Source organism: Amblyomma americanum, chromosome 11, assembly GCF_052857255.1.
Source record: "Amblyomma americanum isolate KBUSLIRL-KWMA chromosome 11, ASM5285725v1, whole genome shotgun sequence".
NCBI classification, from domain to species: domain Eukaryota; kingdom Metazoa; phylum Arthropoda; class Arachnida; order Ixodida; family Ixodidae; genus Amblyomma; species Amblyomma americanum.
The window spans coordinates 32,264,542-32,281,696 of NC_135507.1; the positions used below are offsets into that span (position 1 = coordinate 32,264,542).

Here is a 17,155-nt window from a genome sequence, read left to right on the forward strand (position 1 = left end):
AGGCAACTTCTAGCTTATCGTTGTTGAAAGTTTGGTCATCAATTGCCAGAAAAACTACACACATACTAGCTGGTTGGATAGCAGACAGCACAAAATGATCATAATTGAGTGATACTAAATTAACTTATGGGGGGGGGGTCAAGGCATTGGGTGACTGTCCTGCGCCCTTGCTGAGTCTGTAATGTTTCATTTACCCAAGTTGTGTTCTCAAATGCTGGCATCTAAAGCTCGAGCAGCGCCACCTCATTGAGTGCAACTTCAGCACATTCCAGTCCACATCTCAGTGCTGTAATGTTTGCTTCTACACCCGTTCTTCTGCAGGCTAGCCAAGCATGGGTACATCAGGACATGGACCTCCTGACCATGACCAACGAAGTGGACTACGACCTTGACTGTAAGCATGACGATGCCCTTGTGTGCCTTTTTTTTTTTTTTGGCTTCCTTTCACTGTAGCGCTGTGTTTGTGATAAGGCTTTATTTTTATGCAACTTTGAACTTTATTATAAACACCCATTCTCAAATATTTCGTCTTGTCATGCAGTGTACGTGCAGAAACTTAAGGACCTGCTAGCCGAGAAAATGGAAGTCCTGTCCAAATTCAATGGTAAGTTCCTGCATTCGTGTATCTCGTGTTAAAGTACTGCATGTAGTAGTATTCAATGCATTACTGATGCAAAGGACGAGCAATTCGCTAGTGATGCATCGCTTTTCTGCACCTTCGGCCGCCCCCGCATCATGCCTCCGCACCTTCGGCCGCCCCTGCACCTTCCTTGCATCACGCAAGGTTTGTCGCGCGACAGGAGCTACTAGCTTGTATCGCCTGCGCACAGACTCCGCCTGTACGCCGATATGAATGCACAAGATTCGCCGCACCACCTCACCTATCTGTGTAAAATGTGATTTTGTGGTTGATTTGAACTGTTTTGTTTCACATGCCTGCATTTTTGCGACGAGTATGAAATACTCCTGGGCAACCTGAGGAGATTGCATGTTCCTTTGGATGTTCCATCGTGTACCTTGAGAGCTTCCGAACTGAGTGTCCATCAGCGTCAAAAGCACTCTTGAAGCTTTTAGGGACGCTGGCCTTATGGAACAGTGGTGAACACAATCATTCTAATCGGTGACTGAGACGGAGCAATTGCAAACTAACCCTGCCTGTACATTGTACCACCACAACTCACCACTAAACCATCTCTCCTGTCTTTCTATATTTTTCTTGCTGCAGAGAAAGTGACTGGGTTCCAGCAGCACTTAGCCGAAGAGGAAAAAATGAGCATGAACATCAAGCGGCCAGTGAAATGAAATGACCGTTGCACAATGCCTGGTCAACATTGTTCACCTGGTCCCTCTTCACCATTTGTCCTTGCAGCAGCCAGCTTTCCTTCTGCCAGATTTCTCACATTTGAAGACTTGTGTTTGCCCTCAACCCTGTACATATTTTCATCGAGAGGGCATGCATGTCTCGGTGCTGTAGTGTACTGTCCCTCCCTCCCCATTTTTTTTCGCCCTTCGCTGGACCGCCTGCAGGTGGCAACTATGTTGTGTGTAATATATTTGTATACATGTTTTAACTGCTTTTAATGACTTGTTCTGTAATCCCCTGTAAATAAGTTATACAGTCGACGCTCAGTACTTCCAGCTTGCCGGGGACTGAACATTTTATTGCCTCCGCAAATTGTTTGATTTAAGTTGCCTGGTCTGCATTTTGATTTGCTGTCAGCAGCTTCCAGTGTTGCATGTTGCTGTGAACTAAGCAAGTTTGGTGTAACGAGAGTCGACTGTAATTCACTAGAAATGAATAGGTGGGGTGTGGGCAGAGCTCCAAATCTTTCATTTCTTAGTTTATTTGCCCTGCACCGTCAATATTTTTTTTTCCTGCCGCAAATGAACTTTAGACACAGACTATGTGCAGTGAAGACCAATAAATCCTTCTGAGCACAATGGTCTGCTGACCTGCAGATTTGTGGCTGCTGAATTTGTCTTGTTTCATTCATGTCAGGTAGGAGCTGGTTAAGCAGATTAAAGGAATGGGTCGAACTGTGGATCACAATTTGATTTCCTAAAAATTTGAGAGTGAGCGCAGAGTCCATGACTGCCCCCTCTAGAAAATGTTCCCTCTGTTCCGGGGTCCCTGCTCTGGGGACACTGCGGTGCAAGACAACTGGCGTGGCCACTGCTGTGCACGCCAGTGTCTGGAAATTACTGTATGTTAACGCTACAGTAGAATGTTATACAAATCTGACAGTTGCAAAAAAATCCTTCCAGCATCCAAAACAAGAAAAATCCTTGTGCAGAAGCATGGAATGAAATTCACACAGATATGTTTACAGCTTCTTTGCGTCTTTAGCGATGTAAGGTAGCGGATTGTGTGTGGCTGTATCATACACTGATGCGGGAGATAGTACACACTGCACTTCGAATAGGGAATTTAGCAAATTTGTATAAACTGTGATTACATTAAAATTTACGGTGTTTAAGGAGCACTTCGTCCACAGCGAAAATGCATGGAAGTGCACACTCCATGTTATTGGCCCAACACCAGTCAAGCCAAACGTGGATTCTATGGGATCTTAGCAGCACTACCATGCTGTCCACTGTGTGCAGAGAATTCTTCCAGTGCATTTCCTACTTCTTGAATGTTTTGCGAGAGGTTGACATGGATATTGTCACAGCATTTTTGTGGAGGTTCGCCTGGAGAAGTCTTATTGTTGCGAATAAATGTCTTATGCGCAATAGCCAAGCAAAATGCAAAGCATATTTATGAACCTCCTAACTATAGGTGAAGCACTGCAGTACCTCTTCCCTTAGAGTAATTTTAAATTGCTGGCGGTTTAGCTCTGGTTAACCCTGGTTGAAAGCGAAGTAGTTGAGCGACTGGCGGTTTCCGTAGGTAGCCATACTGATCACACACAGTGGTAGGCATTATTTTTATTCATTAAACATCTTGCTTCATTCAAAACGACATCATACTCTCCCGCAAGACAGTATATATTATAGCTCCGGTGATATTTCCAACTATTATCGCTGGTTGTATGTGGAGATGTGGAACCAAATCCAGTTCCAAAGGACGCGCAAACCGTGCAGATAATTTCAGGAAGCCAAATTGAAAAAGAAATTGGTTTTTTGGAGAAAGGAAATGGGGCAACACGAGAAAGGCATCATTCCCGTCTCTTAGAACCAACTTTCATTTTCCTTCCCTTAGTGCCCTTCAGATGTGAGACAGGCCTTAAAACCAACTTTCATCTCGCTTTCCTTCCCTTAGGGCGCAGTTGGTTCTGATGTCCACCAAGATATGTCAGTGTCCTCCCAGATATGCGAGACAGGGGTCAATTCCTCTCCTTAAAACCAACTTTATTTTACTTTCCTTCCCTTAGGGCGAGATATCGGCAGGAAATATGCTAGACAAGTGTAATTTCTTTTCCTTAAAACCAACTTAATTTCATATTCCTTTCCTTATGGGCGTGATTCGGGTGTGGGTCTCCACAGGAGGCATTGATCACACCTAGGGATCCACTGAAGGCATCAGTGTACATGGGCATTTTGTACAGAACCCACTTTCATGACCTGCGCATGGGATGCTGGCAGACGCTTGACCGAAGGTCAAAGTCGAGATGGTGTAACAGCCGCTGGTGTCGCTGCTGTAGCTGGCGTGTCGAACCTGACTACCACCAGTTATGCTCGTGGTTAGACCTCTACCTACATTCATGGTGAAACTTGCAGCCACCGTGACCTCTAGCTACATTCAAAGTCAAACTTGCGGCCCTGCTGACGACTCAAAAGAGCTGGCGTAGTGAAGCTTTTCGCTTCAAAACTGTATCGTGTACACACCACAGGAACTGTCTGTGCCTAGCACTGAAAAGCATGTTGCTGTAGTTGCTTTATCTGCAAGGTAGTGTTAGCTAGTCTTCACGACTGCTGAGAAGCACTGGGGTGTTGCATACGAGGTGAATTAAAATTTGCACCGTGAAAAATCAACGAAGATAACGGAAAAATGCGACTGCCTGCATTGTTCAGTCTAGCGACTGCCAGGAAACAGTATTGCTATTGTGCATTTAACCCTTTCAGGTGCCATTTATTTAGATTCAAAGCATATTTTTTGGCCTAAATAGCTCGGCCGGCCCTTGGGGGAAAGTCTGGTTTTAAGCTTACTAAGAAAAAAACTCCTGCTACAAAACACCAGTGTTGTGAAATCAATGTTATGGGTAGTGGAAGTTATTGTTCTAAAGCTGCACATGACTCGACGAATCCAGAAATATTTTATCCTGCATTCACTAGCTGGCCTAAAGAAGAAAAAGAAATGGACCTATTTACATGAAGCATCGCAACTTCGCCTGGAACGAAGAAATCGATTGGCTAGAACCTGCTGTTCAGAAAAAAGCTGAAAGTTAATAGTTTGCAATGTACTATCGGCCAGGAATAAAACGAACACAACCGAGACACAAACAGGAAAATAAGCTTTTAGCCATGGGAAGCTCTATACCAGCTCGGATTATTTTAACTTCGAAGGCACAGATTCTTCTGAAGAAGTGTTAATCAAGCTGATTTATATTTCCGCTCCATAAGCTAATTTGCTGGTGTTTCTGTGTTGCCACCTTGGTTTCCTTGTTCACAGTTCATTCATTGCTGATAGTAAACACTTGACACACGGTTTAAGATGCAAACTAGTTCTCATTGAGGCCGCACTGTATTAGCCAATCAGACCCCCGCTTGCCTTTTCTGGTTTGTCACTGCGGAAAACGTTCCAGCTCGGTCATCGCCGCTGCCGCTGCACTGCCTATAGTGAACAAAGTATTCTAGTTTACTATAACACCGCCGCATAGAGTAGTCCAGCCCACTTGCAGCGGCTGCAGTTTTAATGAGCATTCCCTTATTGCGATTGACGGTCACGGTGTGTATTAGTGCAATGACGCTGTCTCTGATAAAACCGTAGCCGCACAAACGCCAGCTGGGAAAATTTAGCACCTGAAGTGAAAGCAGAAGCGTGATGAAAGCGAAACTACTGTACACGGTCGGTGATCAACCAATGGCAGCGATTTGATGTTGGATGCCATTCATGTGAGATGAATGCAGCATAATACGTCCTGCGCGCACGTGCGCTGTGAGAGTTTCGTCGCTGGACATATAAAACCATGTCGGCGATCGAAGACTGAGATGCCGAACTAGAACATGTTGCTGTGAAAGCTCGAATTGTGATTAGTAGTGCCTCCCTAAAGTAGTCCGTAGAGAGTGGTGATCTCTGCTAGGAGCACAGGACCCTGCTGGAGAGCTTGAACATCACCGTGATAAGATATATATGCTTGCGTGCATGACTAATTCAAGAAATAAATACCACTTTTGCTTGACTCTGTATTTGGCTTTAATATGGCAAGTCCTAAGAACTTGCACAAGGTTTGCACAAGAGCTTGCTCAAGGTTTGCTTACAAAGCGGCGAATTTCGTCGCATCGCTGCAGTCTTTGTTGATCGTTACCGGCTAATTGAAGGAAAATCGTTCACTGCAGCTGCATACCAATTTTACGCAAGGCTGCCGTTCTGCAAAAAATCTGGCGCCGTCGTCGGTGTGAGCGAAAACTCCGGATTTGTTGAAAAGGCGGCTGTGTCACACGTTGAGCAGTAGATTTGAAAAGTGATCAAAACATTATAAAACTCGTGATGACTAGGTCACAAAATCATTAGAACATGTATATATGAAGTCAATTGCACTGAAATGAAAACAGAGTAATTAGTCGGGAATCGAGCCGCTGACTCTTGGGTTGCGAGTCAGACGCTATCGCTGGTTGAAAGGGGGTATGTCGTGGCCTTTCACACATTGGAAGAGGAAACAGTGGCAGTGCCTGCACAGGCAAGAGAAACCGCTGACAGGACTTGTTAAAGGACTGTCACCGCGTGATACACTCGCCTGTGACCGCTAATAATTCATAATTGAATTTCTTCTCGTGCTGTTTCGGTTTCATCAACTGAACGATATGGCTGTGACGTGTAGTTACTTTATGTAGTCACACAATGTAATTAATTACATTGCGTGATGCACGAGAGAAAAAAGCAAATCTGCAGTATCAATGCTGATTCATAGTTTTAATTCTCTGAAACACTTACACCAGCCCAATTCAAGAGCTGGAGTCGCAATAAACGACGTATCGGCAGTTATGCTGCAGTTTTTTTCGTGCCTAGTGTGACCAAAAGGTGAACTTCCACAGATGACGCAAAGACATCCCGAGTATGACGTCCAGATGCCCACGTTGGGGTTCATAGGCGTCCTGTATTCAAAGCTAAGAAGCTAAAAGAAGCTGATCAGAATAATGCAGCACCACAGCACGGTCTTAGCATGCCCAGGGCCGCAGAGAATGAATTCTGCTGCCTCAATGAAAAAGACAAGTGGTCCAAACACCTAACAGTCCAACAGTTAAACAAGAATACGTTCAACTAAAGCAAAAATATGAAGATATCTCTTCAAGGCATACAATTTTTGGGTCAATGTATTTCTTCATTATACAGTTGTACACATATTTTAATAAAATTGCAGTTCTTAAATAATGACAGCCGAGTGCGAGACAAAGCTGGTATCATCTCAGTTCTGTCCCACAGTACTGTGCACTAGGACGGGCTGCCTTTTTCACAGGCCCGCTCTGCACGATGCTCAGTTCATGTTTGTGACAGGCGTATGCGACAGATGGCAGCAGCTGTCAGTCACACGCCACTTCGCAGGCGTAGCTGGCGTCGCATACCTTGTGGAACCAGATCGTGCCTGCGTTTCCCACATGCGTTTGTTTTCAGTAATTAGCAGGTTAATTTTCGCCACTCCCCACAGGGCGCCACATCTTGTGAAAAAAAGATTGTAGGACATTTGAGAAATTTTCATCATCATCCAGCAATTCTACAAACTGAGGACATCCTCGTGAAGACATTTAGCCATGATGCACTCAAAAGGTAACCAATGTCCCGCTCGGGATGAAAACGTTCTGACCACTTGAGAACGTCCTCGAGATGTTTAGTGTTGTCTGGAACATGTCACAGCCATCGTTCGGTTGAAACCGCAACAATGTCGCAAAGAAATTTAATTGCAAATTATTTCGCAGCCATAGGCAAATATCCCGCATTGATCCACGTATATTATTGTCTAACATCATTTGAAAAAAGAAAACATGCAAGCAATAATTTGGTGTCTATAGTCCTTTAATGCTTGCGTGTCGCACGCTTGAAGGCCGAGCTTAGGCATTTCTCAAATTTTTGGATTTCTGTAGTGTTGCTTCAAAAAAATAAATTGATAGGCGACCTACAATCTGAGCACGCCAGGCTGTCGCAAAATCTTCTCTTGTGGATGTAGATGTACCGAGAGCAGCCATCGCAAACGCAAGCTCGAACGAGACAGTCAACTGAGCACACAGCGGGGCACGAGACTGATCTGGCAGGCGACGTCGATGGCATGATCATCATCATCAGCCTGACTATGCCCACTGTAAGGCAAAGGCCTTTCCCATGTCTCTCCAATTAACCCTGTCGATGGCGTGACGCAACATGCCAAACCGACACCTTGTCCAGTCAAGGTGTTGGCCAAACCTGCCCGCTCTCCTCTCCGCGCCTTCTACTCGGAAACCCCGGCGCGAGCATAGAGTTCCCCCCGCTAGGGGCGCTAGTGTAGTGTACACAATAAAGCCCCTTGATGACTTTAGTACACAGTATGTACACGGACGTCCACTGCTGTGCAACGCGCAGCATGGAAGCTGGCTACACCCGGACTCCATTGGCGGCGCTGCTGCACTCGCGCCCAGCTAAGCGGTGACGTAGTCACGTGAGAGCCAGCCGGCACATCCAGCGCCTCTTGGCTTGTCCCGGGCGCTCTGGTTTGCCCCTAGTTCCAAGAGGGAAGATCACGGTAGCGTCGCGGCAGAGGGGAGTGGAAGAGACTTTTTTCCCATTCCCTCAAACCTAACAGCACGCGTAGCTGTGCAGTTTTCCAACGTATATGTATAGCCATTGTTAGAAACTCGTTCAATAAATGATCGGTTTGTATGTATAAGTGACAAGCACACTGTTTTCCGTTTTCTATGAATAGCTTTCCTGGTGTGGTATACATCATTTAACATTCCTAAGCGATACATATGGGAAATGGAGGATGCCATGAGGGCTCCGGGTAGGATTAGACCACCTTGGCTTCATTAGTATGGATCGATGTTTTTGTGTTTCGCTTCCATTGAAATCCAGGCCACCGCGGCCGATATTCAATACCGCGGGATTGGGACCAGCAGCCGAACGCCAAAGCCACTGAGCCACCACGGCGGTGCCTTGGCTAGGAAGGAAAAGGAAGGCGGCGGGCCTTTATCCCAGTGCCGGGGGGGATGCATACACCTCCGAATGTACGACGACCACATACCACTGGTCAATAGACTGAAGGTAGACAAGCAAACCAAACAAAGCTGCACACATTGTGGTGGGTGAACAGTGCAACAAAGGTGGGACAAAAGCAAGACAAGCGCTACCACGGTCTATTGGAGTGGGAAACACTTAATGACAGTCGCCCTCATCACCAGCCTCTTGACACTTGCTTACCAAAAAGCAAACACCACCACCTTTGTGCTCCGCCTACCATAATCCGTTAGCACAAATCACTTAACTCGCAATGGGCACTTGCAATCTTGGGAACTACTTGAAGCCCAATGAAGCAACCAGATACTTCGACTAACCCACACTGCAGACACTGGCCAACACTCCCTACAGCATCTACATCTGGCTCCCACCACCTGCTTGCCTGCCCTTAACTATCAAATCCCACATGACATCTAAGGCCAACTACGCATCCAACCTCTACCCAGAAATATGAATACTGACCTGCACAGGCAGACGCCAGGCCGGAGCTGATTACAGCAAACACTACAGAGGCAGACCCGACATCCTCAACGTGGACGCGGCTCAATACGCCCTACCAGGATATTATGCCACTGTCGCCGCTATGAGGATGGCACCGTCAGGGCCACAGCCACCCTCGACACCAACAACCCTATGGAGGCCGAGGGCATGGTCATTGCCTCTGTGCTCATACACACTACATAAGATCCCAACATCACTGAAATCTAGCACCAACTCCCAAGCTGCCTACCGTCACTATCAGCAAAGCATTATCACAGCAACCACCCAACGCATTCTCGCACCAGGACACATGCTTACCCAAGAGATAGCCCTCACGTGGGTTCCTGGCATGCCTGGATCCCCAGTAATCAGCGCATTCATGCGCTGGCTCGAGAGCTATCCCTCTGGGCCCCAGAAGATCGGACACCCCAACTCATGCACGAAACCTCGAGGGCTCTACTCACACAACACCCGATCACCACTCATTACAAAAACAGCTGCTTCACCCTCCCGCCACCTCGCTGTAGACTATAGATTCAAAATACAGTGCGGTCTGGCAGCAACTGTAGACAAACTGCTACATCTCACCTTACCTCCTTCAAAACTGTCATCCTACCTTGACACCCTCCCACTCTGCTCCACATGTGGGGCGACCAAGGTCACACTCATGCACTACCTGTGGGAATGCCTCCAACCAATAGCAGTTCCCGTACTCAACCCATCCCCCTCCTCATGGGAGGCCTCTCTGTGAGCTGCTCAACCAGCCAGCCAAACATGGCTAGTGGATAGAGCTCTCCGTGAAGCCCAGTCCCATGGACAAGTAGGAGCCCACCCTCGAGAACCTCTCGTTCTTTTCTTAAAATAAAGTTGCTCCTCCTCCTCCTCGTTGCTCAGACTAGGGGTGAAGGGGAGAGTTATTGCACAGATGGTGCAGTGTCGCTAGGGCTGAAGTAGGCCACTCGATTCTCCAAGGCACAGGGACAAAGGCCAGTTTCCTTCCCTTTCTTGCCTAGCCCTGGCTGCAGAGCCAGATAATGTTGATGGCGAGTATAGATGTAGAATAGCCACAAGATATTTTCACACTATCCCTTTCTGCATAGTGGGACACATGCCCCACTTGCTTCACGTGCCGCCAAACGGAGTATTACCGAAGTATGACACAAGCCATTCAGTGTGTTTTATATTTCGCTAGTAGTCCTCCGTGGTTTTCTGTTTTAACACAACAATGTTAAAGGCCCCGTTACCCAGAAAATCCGGCGTCAGCACTGCCAGTGCTCTGAGCGAAAAACAGTGTGGCTTAGGGTGGCCACCCGCCAGAGAATGAACCTAGGTGGGCCACCAAGGTCACGTGACCTTGTGGCGTCATCACAACCTGCCGACCGGATTGTGAGCAAACTGGCAGCCGTGGCAGGTGGCCATTAATTTAATGATTGATTGTGAAAAGTTGCTCAGGAAGAGCAACCTGGGTCGCACAAGTCCCATCGCTGGCAGCGTCTTCCATCGCAGTGCAGTGGTGCACCCGTTAACCGCTGCATCATTGCGGAAGGAGTGGTGCGAGGACTTCCAGGGACCTATGAATTTAAAGTCGAGAATGACCAGTTCCACATAAGGGCATAAACAGTATTGCGTTACATCTTCTAAGCGGAGCTTATGTGTCCCCTCCAGCCTTTTACAAGCGCGGGTGTACAGTTCGACGAGACCCATCTTGACATGTAAAAAAATGGCATTCCAACGTATGAAATCATTGGTGAAATTTTTCAATTTGTGTGCATGTGATGTATGAAACGTTAATGCAGAAACGCCAACGGAATGAGTTATTGTGTGCCCGCTGTTTGTTTCCTTTGAACACCTAAGTCCTCAGAGCTACCTGTACATTTTCTTACCTTTGTTCAGGGTGCAGCAACATTCCTCTCCGGCTGTCCACATCACTCTTTGCTTTTTCTCCGCATTCACTTCTAACTCAAACCTTTTTGCTTTTGGCCTTTCATTTTTCCATTACCATTCTTGCAGCTTTAGTTTCTGTTGTCAACTGGTTAGGTTCTTCCCTCTGGATTTATATTTACGCCTGCAATTATTGCTCTTTCAGGCATCTAGTGAAAAAATCTACCATTTAGAATCAAAATGACCTATATTTCCCGACACAACAAAACATTGCTTTCTGAGATAGCTCTAAGTGTGTGTGCGCACTAGCCGCTTGTGTTTGCACCATACGACTGTACCCGATACCATTGTTAGAAAGGAGAAAAAAAAAATTGAAGTAGACAAGGAACGGCATTAGCATACTAGACTTCTTTATTTGATAACGTGAACTAATAATTTTGTTTTACAGTGTTGTGGGCAGCACAAAGTGCTAATCTGTTCTTGAGAGCCAATGGCAGAAAGACAAAACATCTGTTGCCGCTTGTAGCTTTGTTTCAATGCAGTTGTGTCAAAATACCGTTTCCCTTTTGTCATTTTCTTCACACACAAGCGTTGCAACAGAAACCCCTCATTCTTTGCAGCATAGACCTTTTCTTTCGAACAACAATTCCCAAACATTTCTCAGCAATGCCTATACACACCTTTCCTCACAAATGCGGACACATCAGTGGCTCTGCAGAGAGCAAATCCTCACTTGTGCGAGTCCGAGTTTTGTCGGCACCATATATATATATATATTTTTTCCCTCCGCTCTCCAGGTTAGATGGGGCATATCACACGAAAAGGAGTCATGTTTACATATGTACAAAACGCCGCACAGAACTCTTCACCAACACATGAAGCCTGCTGCACATTATTCATGCGCTCTATTTGCACGCACATACATCTTTGATCATGCATCATTTGTAGTGTGTGCAATTCTGCCTAGCTGCTGCGAAAAATGCCTGGAGTCAGTGGAGGAGGGGCGACTGGTGCCTGCACTAAAATGGCAGCATGCACGTAGCTGGGTGGGAGAATACACAGACGCCAAACAACACAAACTTGGTGTGGAAGATCGCGTCACACACTGGAGCCACTGGGATGTGATCTGCACTGGTGACCTTTGGCCAGAGGCCAGAGAGCTGCACCCATCAAGGAAGCTTTTGGTCATGTCGTGAGAGAGCATAACAACACACCCTATGCAAAGGCAACAGATGATGTTAAGGTCACAAAAGATGACGAGTATTCCAGTCTTGGCAGCCCAACTCCAGTGCAAGCTCTAGCAAGGGCTTTCTCAGCTAACAGGTCCCCAGATACATTGCTGCTGCTAGCTTGAGTTGCGGTTTCATTGACAGCTCAATTTGAGACGACTGCAGCTACCCTAGAAACACTACCCAATAGTAATACCAAAAATTCACGTTTTTGCAGATGGGTACATTAAGCATGCCCATGCAAATCAAAGGAATCCATCAGCTGCCCTTTCCGTTACCGTAAAACACCAAGCTGTGGAGATCACTGCGACAGAACTTTTGCCATAGCACACTCGAAATGGCTGTCAGACCTGAATGAAACTAAACTAAGGTATATTTGCACCTTTCCAGTGATAAACACTATTACAGTGTTCCAATTATCCTGTGCAGAGCAGCTCGCTCTGGAACTGAACACCAGCACCGATGCTTCAGACAGCTATCATGCACTATGCTCTGCGACAACATTTCCTGGCAATGAACAGAAAGCTACAGGGGCGGAGCATCTATAACTGTGTCACTCCGCAAATACTTTGGCCGTAGGGAAATGTGCGCCTGATGTGTTGCTCATCGCATGGTTGCTTCCTCCATCACTGCTGTAGTTGGCACCATCTACGGAACCTTCTTGTAACAGGACGTGATATGAAAGTCTGTTGTAATCAATTTACTTGCTGCAGTGGCTCAGTGGTTAGGGCACGCAACTACTGAGCTGGAGTACCCGGATTCAAGTGTTTCGATGGAGGTGAACACAAAAGGAGGTTGAGGGCTCAGTGGTTAGGGCACACAACTACTGAGCTGGAGTACCCGGATTCAAGTGTTTCAATGGAGGTGAACACAAAAGGAGGTTGAGGTGCCCACCTAAAGAGAGACAATTACTGTATCTTTCCTTTTCTCAAAACCATTTTCAATCAAAGGAACTGTTTTTGCCACGACTCTCTAAAGTTGAAAACTGGCACTTAGGTTAGAAATATACCTTAGATAATGCAAACTACCAACATACTATGTGCTAGGAAACTTCGTTCCAGAATGGGACTATACCGCACTGCCTAGGAAGAGACGCCCTGTTTCAACTCTACTGTTTGTTCCACTGCCGAGAAAAGTTGTTGCGGAGTATAAGAAGGTGCTATGACGTCAACTTCAGTGCACTGCAAACATAAGAACAATAAGAGGTGTAGCTTTAGCTTCCAGAGCATGGCACACAATTTCTAGGCATGTGACCTCAAGGTCACTCTATACATTGTTCCAATCGATTGAAATTGAGCTCTGTATTTTTGTGGCAGTGTCCACTGTGCGAGCCAGTCAATTGGCTTTAGAATGTTCTGACAAGCTCTCTGAAAACATAGCGAGAATTGAAAGCCATCCATTAGGCCAATTATTTGGAGCAAACACTGTCACCTTACAGACATCTTCCTAATGAGAGCCAACAATAAAGCATTCTGGTCACTCTGCACATCTCAGTTGGTTGCCTATACAAGATGCTTCACTGCATATAAAAAAATGCACCTAAGAGAACAAATTGTCATTTCAATTCCTTTCACGTGATAGGGGTATTATGCCATTTAGCTTCTGCACAATCAAATTCATGTCATTGTAAAGATAATTTTTAAAATATTGCACAAGGGCATTTTGTTTTCTTTTTGTTAAAACGCACATTAGCACATGCTTCGTGTTTAGTTTAGACAAGATGTAAGGCTAGCCAATGCAGTAATAACAGTGAAATTCTAGCCTAGAGTCCTTTGGCAAGAGCCAACCGTGACAACAGCAATGGTAGTCTCACAAATATGAAGTCTTTGTCACTTGAGTGGAATTATATACAAGGACTGTCTCTGTCTTCAGCCCACCTCAGACTCCTTCATTGTACACGAGTCCCAGCAGCACACGCGGAGTGCTGTGTGCTCTATTCGCATATCTTACCACATTCTAGCCTAACCGGAGCTTGGAAACCTCTTGACATTCCCATATTGTCTTAGAAACATGCAAGCCGTTTCGGGGCTTCCCCAGCATTGCAAGCACATCTGTAGCAAGAGTACCACGAAAAACAATGTTTCATGTTCGTGCTAGTGCTCGCCTTTGGGCACAAGTGCTCACAGTTCAAGATTAAAGTCCTCTGTGTACAGTCGTAGCACGGCTGAGCCCCGAGATGTGAGCACTTTTGCACTGAAACTATGCAGTATTGAAGCAGCTTGAGCCAATGTCAGCCAGCGAGAGGCAGAATTCACACTAAGCTGTTTGCTGTTGTCCCGTGACTGAAACTGGCCACCGCAAATGGCAACTGCGTAGGGGGGGGGGCAGCTAATCACAAGCTTTTCTACTGGGCCTTGGCTGTAGTGACTCGCCAATCATGAATAATTGTAGTGAGTGAACAAGTCCGCAGGCTCCGCCCACCTCTTTCCCAACACCAACTCTGCCAATATCACATCCAAAAGTTTTGCCAAAAAAGAGCACTGCTTTTTCCTGTGCAGCATCTGAACAAGCTTGTGAACAGAGTCCCCCCCAAAATAAAAAAATGGATGGTGCAATACCCACTTTTCCTTGAAGATGGCCGTTAACAGCAATGCACTAGCTAAATGAAAGCAATGTTAATGGCATCACAAAAAATAAAAAGAAAGCGCATCCCCATACCACCTTCACATTGGCATTTTTATCACAACCAAAGGCCTGATCTTGAGCTCGGCACGGAACGTGTTAACAGCATCTGTTTTCACTGACCATCTGTCACAATACCTGCAGTCTCGCACGTTCTTCTCTAGTACCTCATTTCAATCACGTGTGCAAAATTCTAAGCAAACAGCAGCCACACAGTTTACCACGAACTGGTAGTGGGTGAACTGCTGGTACTCGTGTAAAGTCATAATGACTGCAAATTAGACGTAGTCTCACACACATAGAGGTCACGCCTGCACTAAAGCTATATTGCGGAGTCGTCTAATATTGAGGCACCCATAGCACGAATAGCTGCAGACAGCGCAAAAATTTCCTGCCCCAAACACACTTTTTTATGATAGCCAACTATCGCACGTGTCGAATTCAGTGTGGGCAGTGTAGGATGAGCTGAAACTCGCACAGGCCTTCTCCCAGGCAAAGGTCTCGACAGCAGGATTGTTCATCAAAGTCAAATATTGCACATGGGGTTCAATGAGCACATTCACAAGTGTTACAAACTGCAAACAATTATGAGTACCGCTGGAGGCAGCTCCGACTGACAGCTTAGCCCTCCACCCCCCCCTCTTTTCGAGCTGAGCAAAGCACGATTGCATTCTCTCAAAGTTGCAGTACCACAATGTCAGGTCAAGCAGCGCCACACTTAGGATAACTCCTTCCAAATAGTGTTCTCAGTAAAAATTGATTTTCTGGCTCTTACTGCATATGTTGGCGTTTGTCCGGTAAACAGAAGACTCATTTGTCGCCAAGAAAATGGTACTTAAAAATCTACCAGTCTACTCGTAACATCCTTACCGAAAAAGACAGGTTGCCAATACATTGAAGTGAATGCAGAGTAGTGTAGCCTCTGTGATCCACGCTCAAGAATCGGTGTTGACGCAAGCAATTTAGTTGTGAAATCTGCCGCTGGTGACGACACCTGTATTTCGTTTTTTGGTCCTTATAAAAGTGCAGTTTTCAATGCGAATGGTTTCTCTGTGATCAAAATGCTATTCTCTATGGATAAGGCCAACTTGTATGTGTCCTCAGAGTGCCTTTTAATTTGCACCGGTTCTGTTGTGGGATGGGCTGGAGCTGCATTTTTGGACACTTAAGAAAGCAATATGAATCCACTTGTTGAAGCGAACATTTTTATTTAAAAGTGACCAGCACGCAAATTATATTTACAACCTTCTGTGGGCGCGTTAACTTTTAGGTAAGATACTTAGATGCTTTTGAGTCAAAATCACCGTATAGAAACCTCCGAGACAAACTGGCAGGTTCTACATGAACTTGTGGTTCTGCGTCTTTGAGGAAACATTATTATGCCTAAGGAACCACTCTGTGGTTGTAGACTGCGTCCGTTTCCTTCAGCAGATGGATCATTTCCTTCTTGTGGTTGTTGCCTACCAATGGGTGATAAGCCCCGGTTATTCGAATAAAAACCTACAGGCTTCAACTTCGCTCCTTTTAGCCTAAGTTGTCGACAGCGATTAACTAGACAACACTGAAGGAGAAAGCATGCTGGCATTTTCACACATATATATACATTTGTGTCAACTCCAAAGAAAAGCTTTCTTAAATAGAAATAAATATACATTTGTCTCTGTGTACACAAAAAAGGAGGGAACATCACTAAATTTGTAAAACACGAAAACAACAAAGCTAAATTACAGCGTCTTGGAACATCATTGCTTGACTCGACGCAACAGGGTATAGTATTCCACATTCGCATTTTGGCCGTTGAAAAAGCAAAGGCTGCCGCCGTTTTACCTGAGCAAAAGTGTTACTTTAGTTATCAATGCACCGAGTACTATAGGGAGGATAAGAAGAACTAAAACAGTTATGTGAGCTCTACGTCGATAACATGCCGTCAGCAACAGGTACAAGTTACGTTGAAGTCTAAAAAGCACCCCACCCTGCCCCCCCACCAACCTTAGCTCCGACCTGCCAAATGCAACTTGATGTGCCACCGAGGATAGAACCAGGGCTGCCAGTGCTGTTTCTTGGCCAATTTCCTTCCCTGGTGTGCGTGGACAGTGAGCAGATGTTTCTTTAAACAGGGAGGCCACTCCGCAGAGTACACTAAAAACACCGCAGCAGGGCACCGTTGTGTTAGAGGTCCTCTATGGCTCCAGTCTGGAGAAAGCGATGCATCAAAAGTTCCTCGGCTGTCGGTCGCTCTGCGGGGCACCTGTGAAAGCCAAGCACATGTCGTGCAAGTCAAGCTATTGCCACCTCAGCCAGGTCCACCTTAAATGAGCAGAGGCACCATATTTTTTTGTGCTTTTTTTTCTTCTTTTGAACGGAGTCCAGGATATGTAGTAAACATGGACCACCATGTGAAATTTGCCTTTGCTCTGGAAATATTTTTTCCTTTTTTTTTCCTTCCATATAGTTTCAGTTTCCGTTTTAGGAGCTGAATGGCAGCTGTAATGTCATAAATAGGGCTGAGGTCATGTTACACCTTCCAAGGCATGCTGACACAACAGATTGAGGAAGTTAAGGCAAAAAAAAACAGCAGTTA

The 17,155-nt window shown here is 45.8% G+C and overlaps 2 protein-coding genes across 5 annotated transcripts in view; one reads left to right on the top strand and one right to left on the bottom strand.

Moving 5' to 3' along the window:
• Positions 1–1,958, top strand: part of Klp10A (kinesin-like protein 10A) — a 48,758-nt gene extending 46,800 nt beyond the window's left edge. For both annotated transcript variants that reach the window (XM_077642877.1, XM_077642876.1), the window contains exons 18-20: positions 322–394; positions 542–604; positions 1,226–1,958. In XM_077642877.1, the coding sequence (XP_077499003.1) occupies positions 322–394; positions 542–604; positions 1,226–1,302 (213 nt within the window). In that variant the 3' untranslated portion in view covers positions 1,303–1,958. The remainder of the gene's footprint in view (positions 1–321; positions 395–541; positions 605–1,225) is intronic.
• A 9,158-nt stretch (positions 1,959–11,116) lies between these two features.
• Positions 11,117–17,155, bottom strand: part of LOC144110067 (uncharacterized) — a 29,454-nt gene continuing 23,415 nt past the window's right edge. For all 3 annotated transcript variants that reach the window (XM_077642879.1, XM_077642878.1, XM_077642880.1), the window contains exons 15-16: positions 12,774–16,822; positions 11,117–12,689 (exon numbers count right to left, since the gene is read on the bottom strand). In XM_077642879.1, the coding sequence (XP_077499005.1) occupies positions 16,744–16,822 (79 nt within the window). In that variant the 3' untranslated portion in view covers positions 11,117–12,689; positions 12,774–16,743. The remainder of the gene's footprint in view (positions 12,690–12,773; positions 16,823–17,155) is intronic.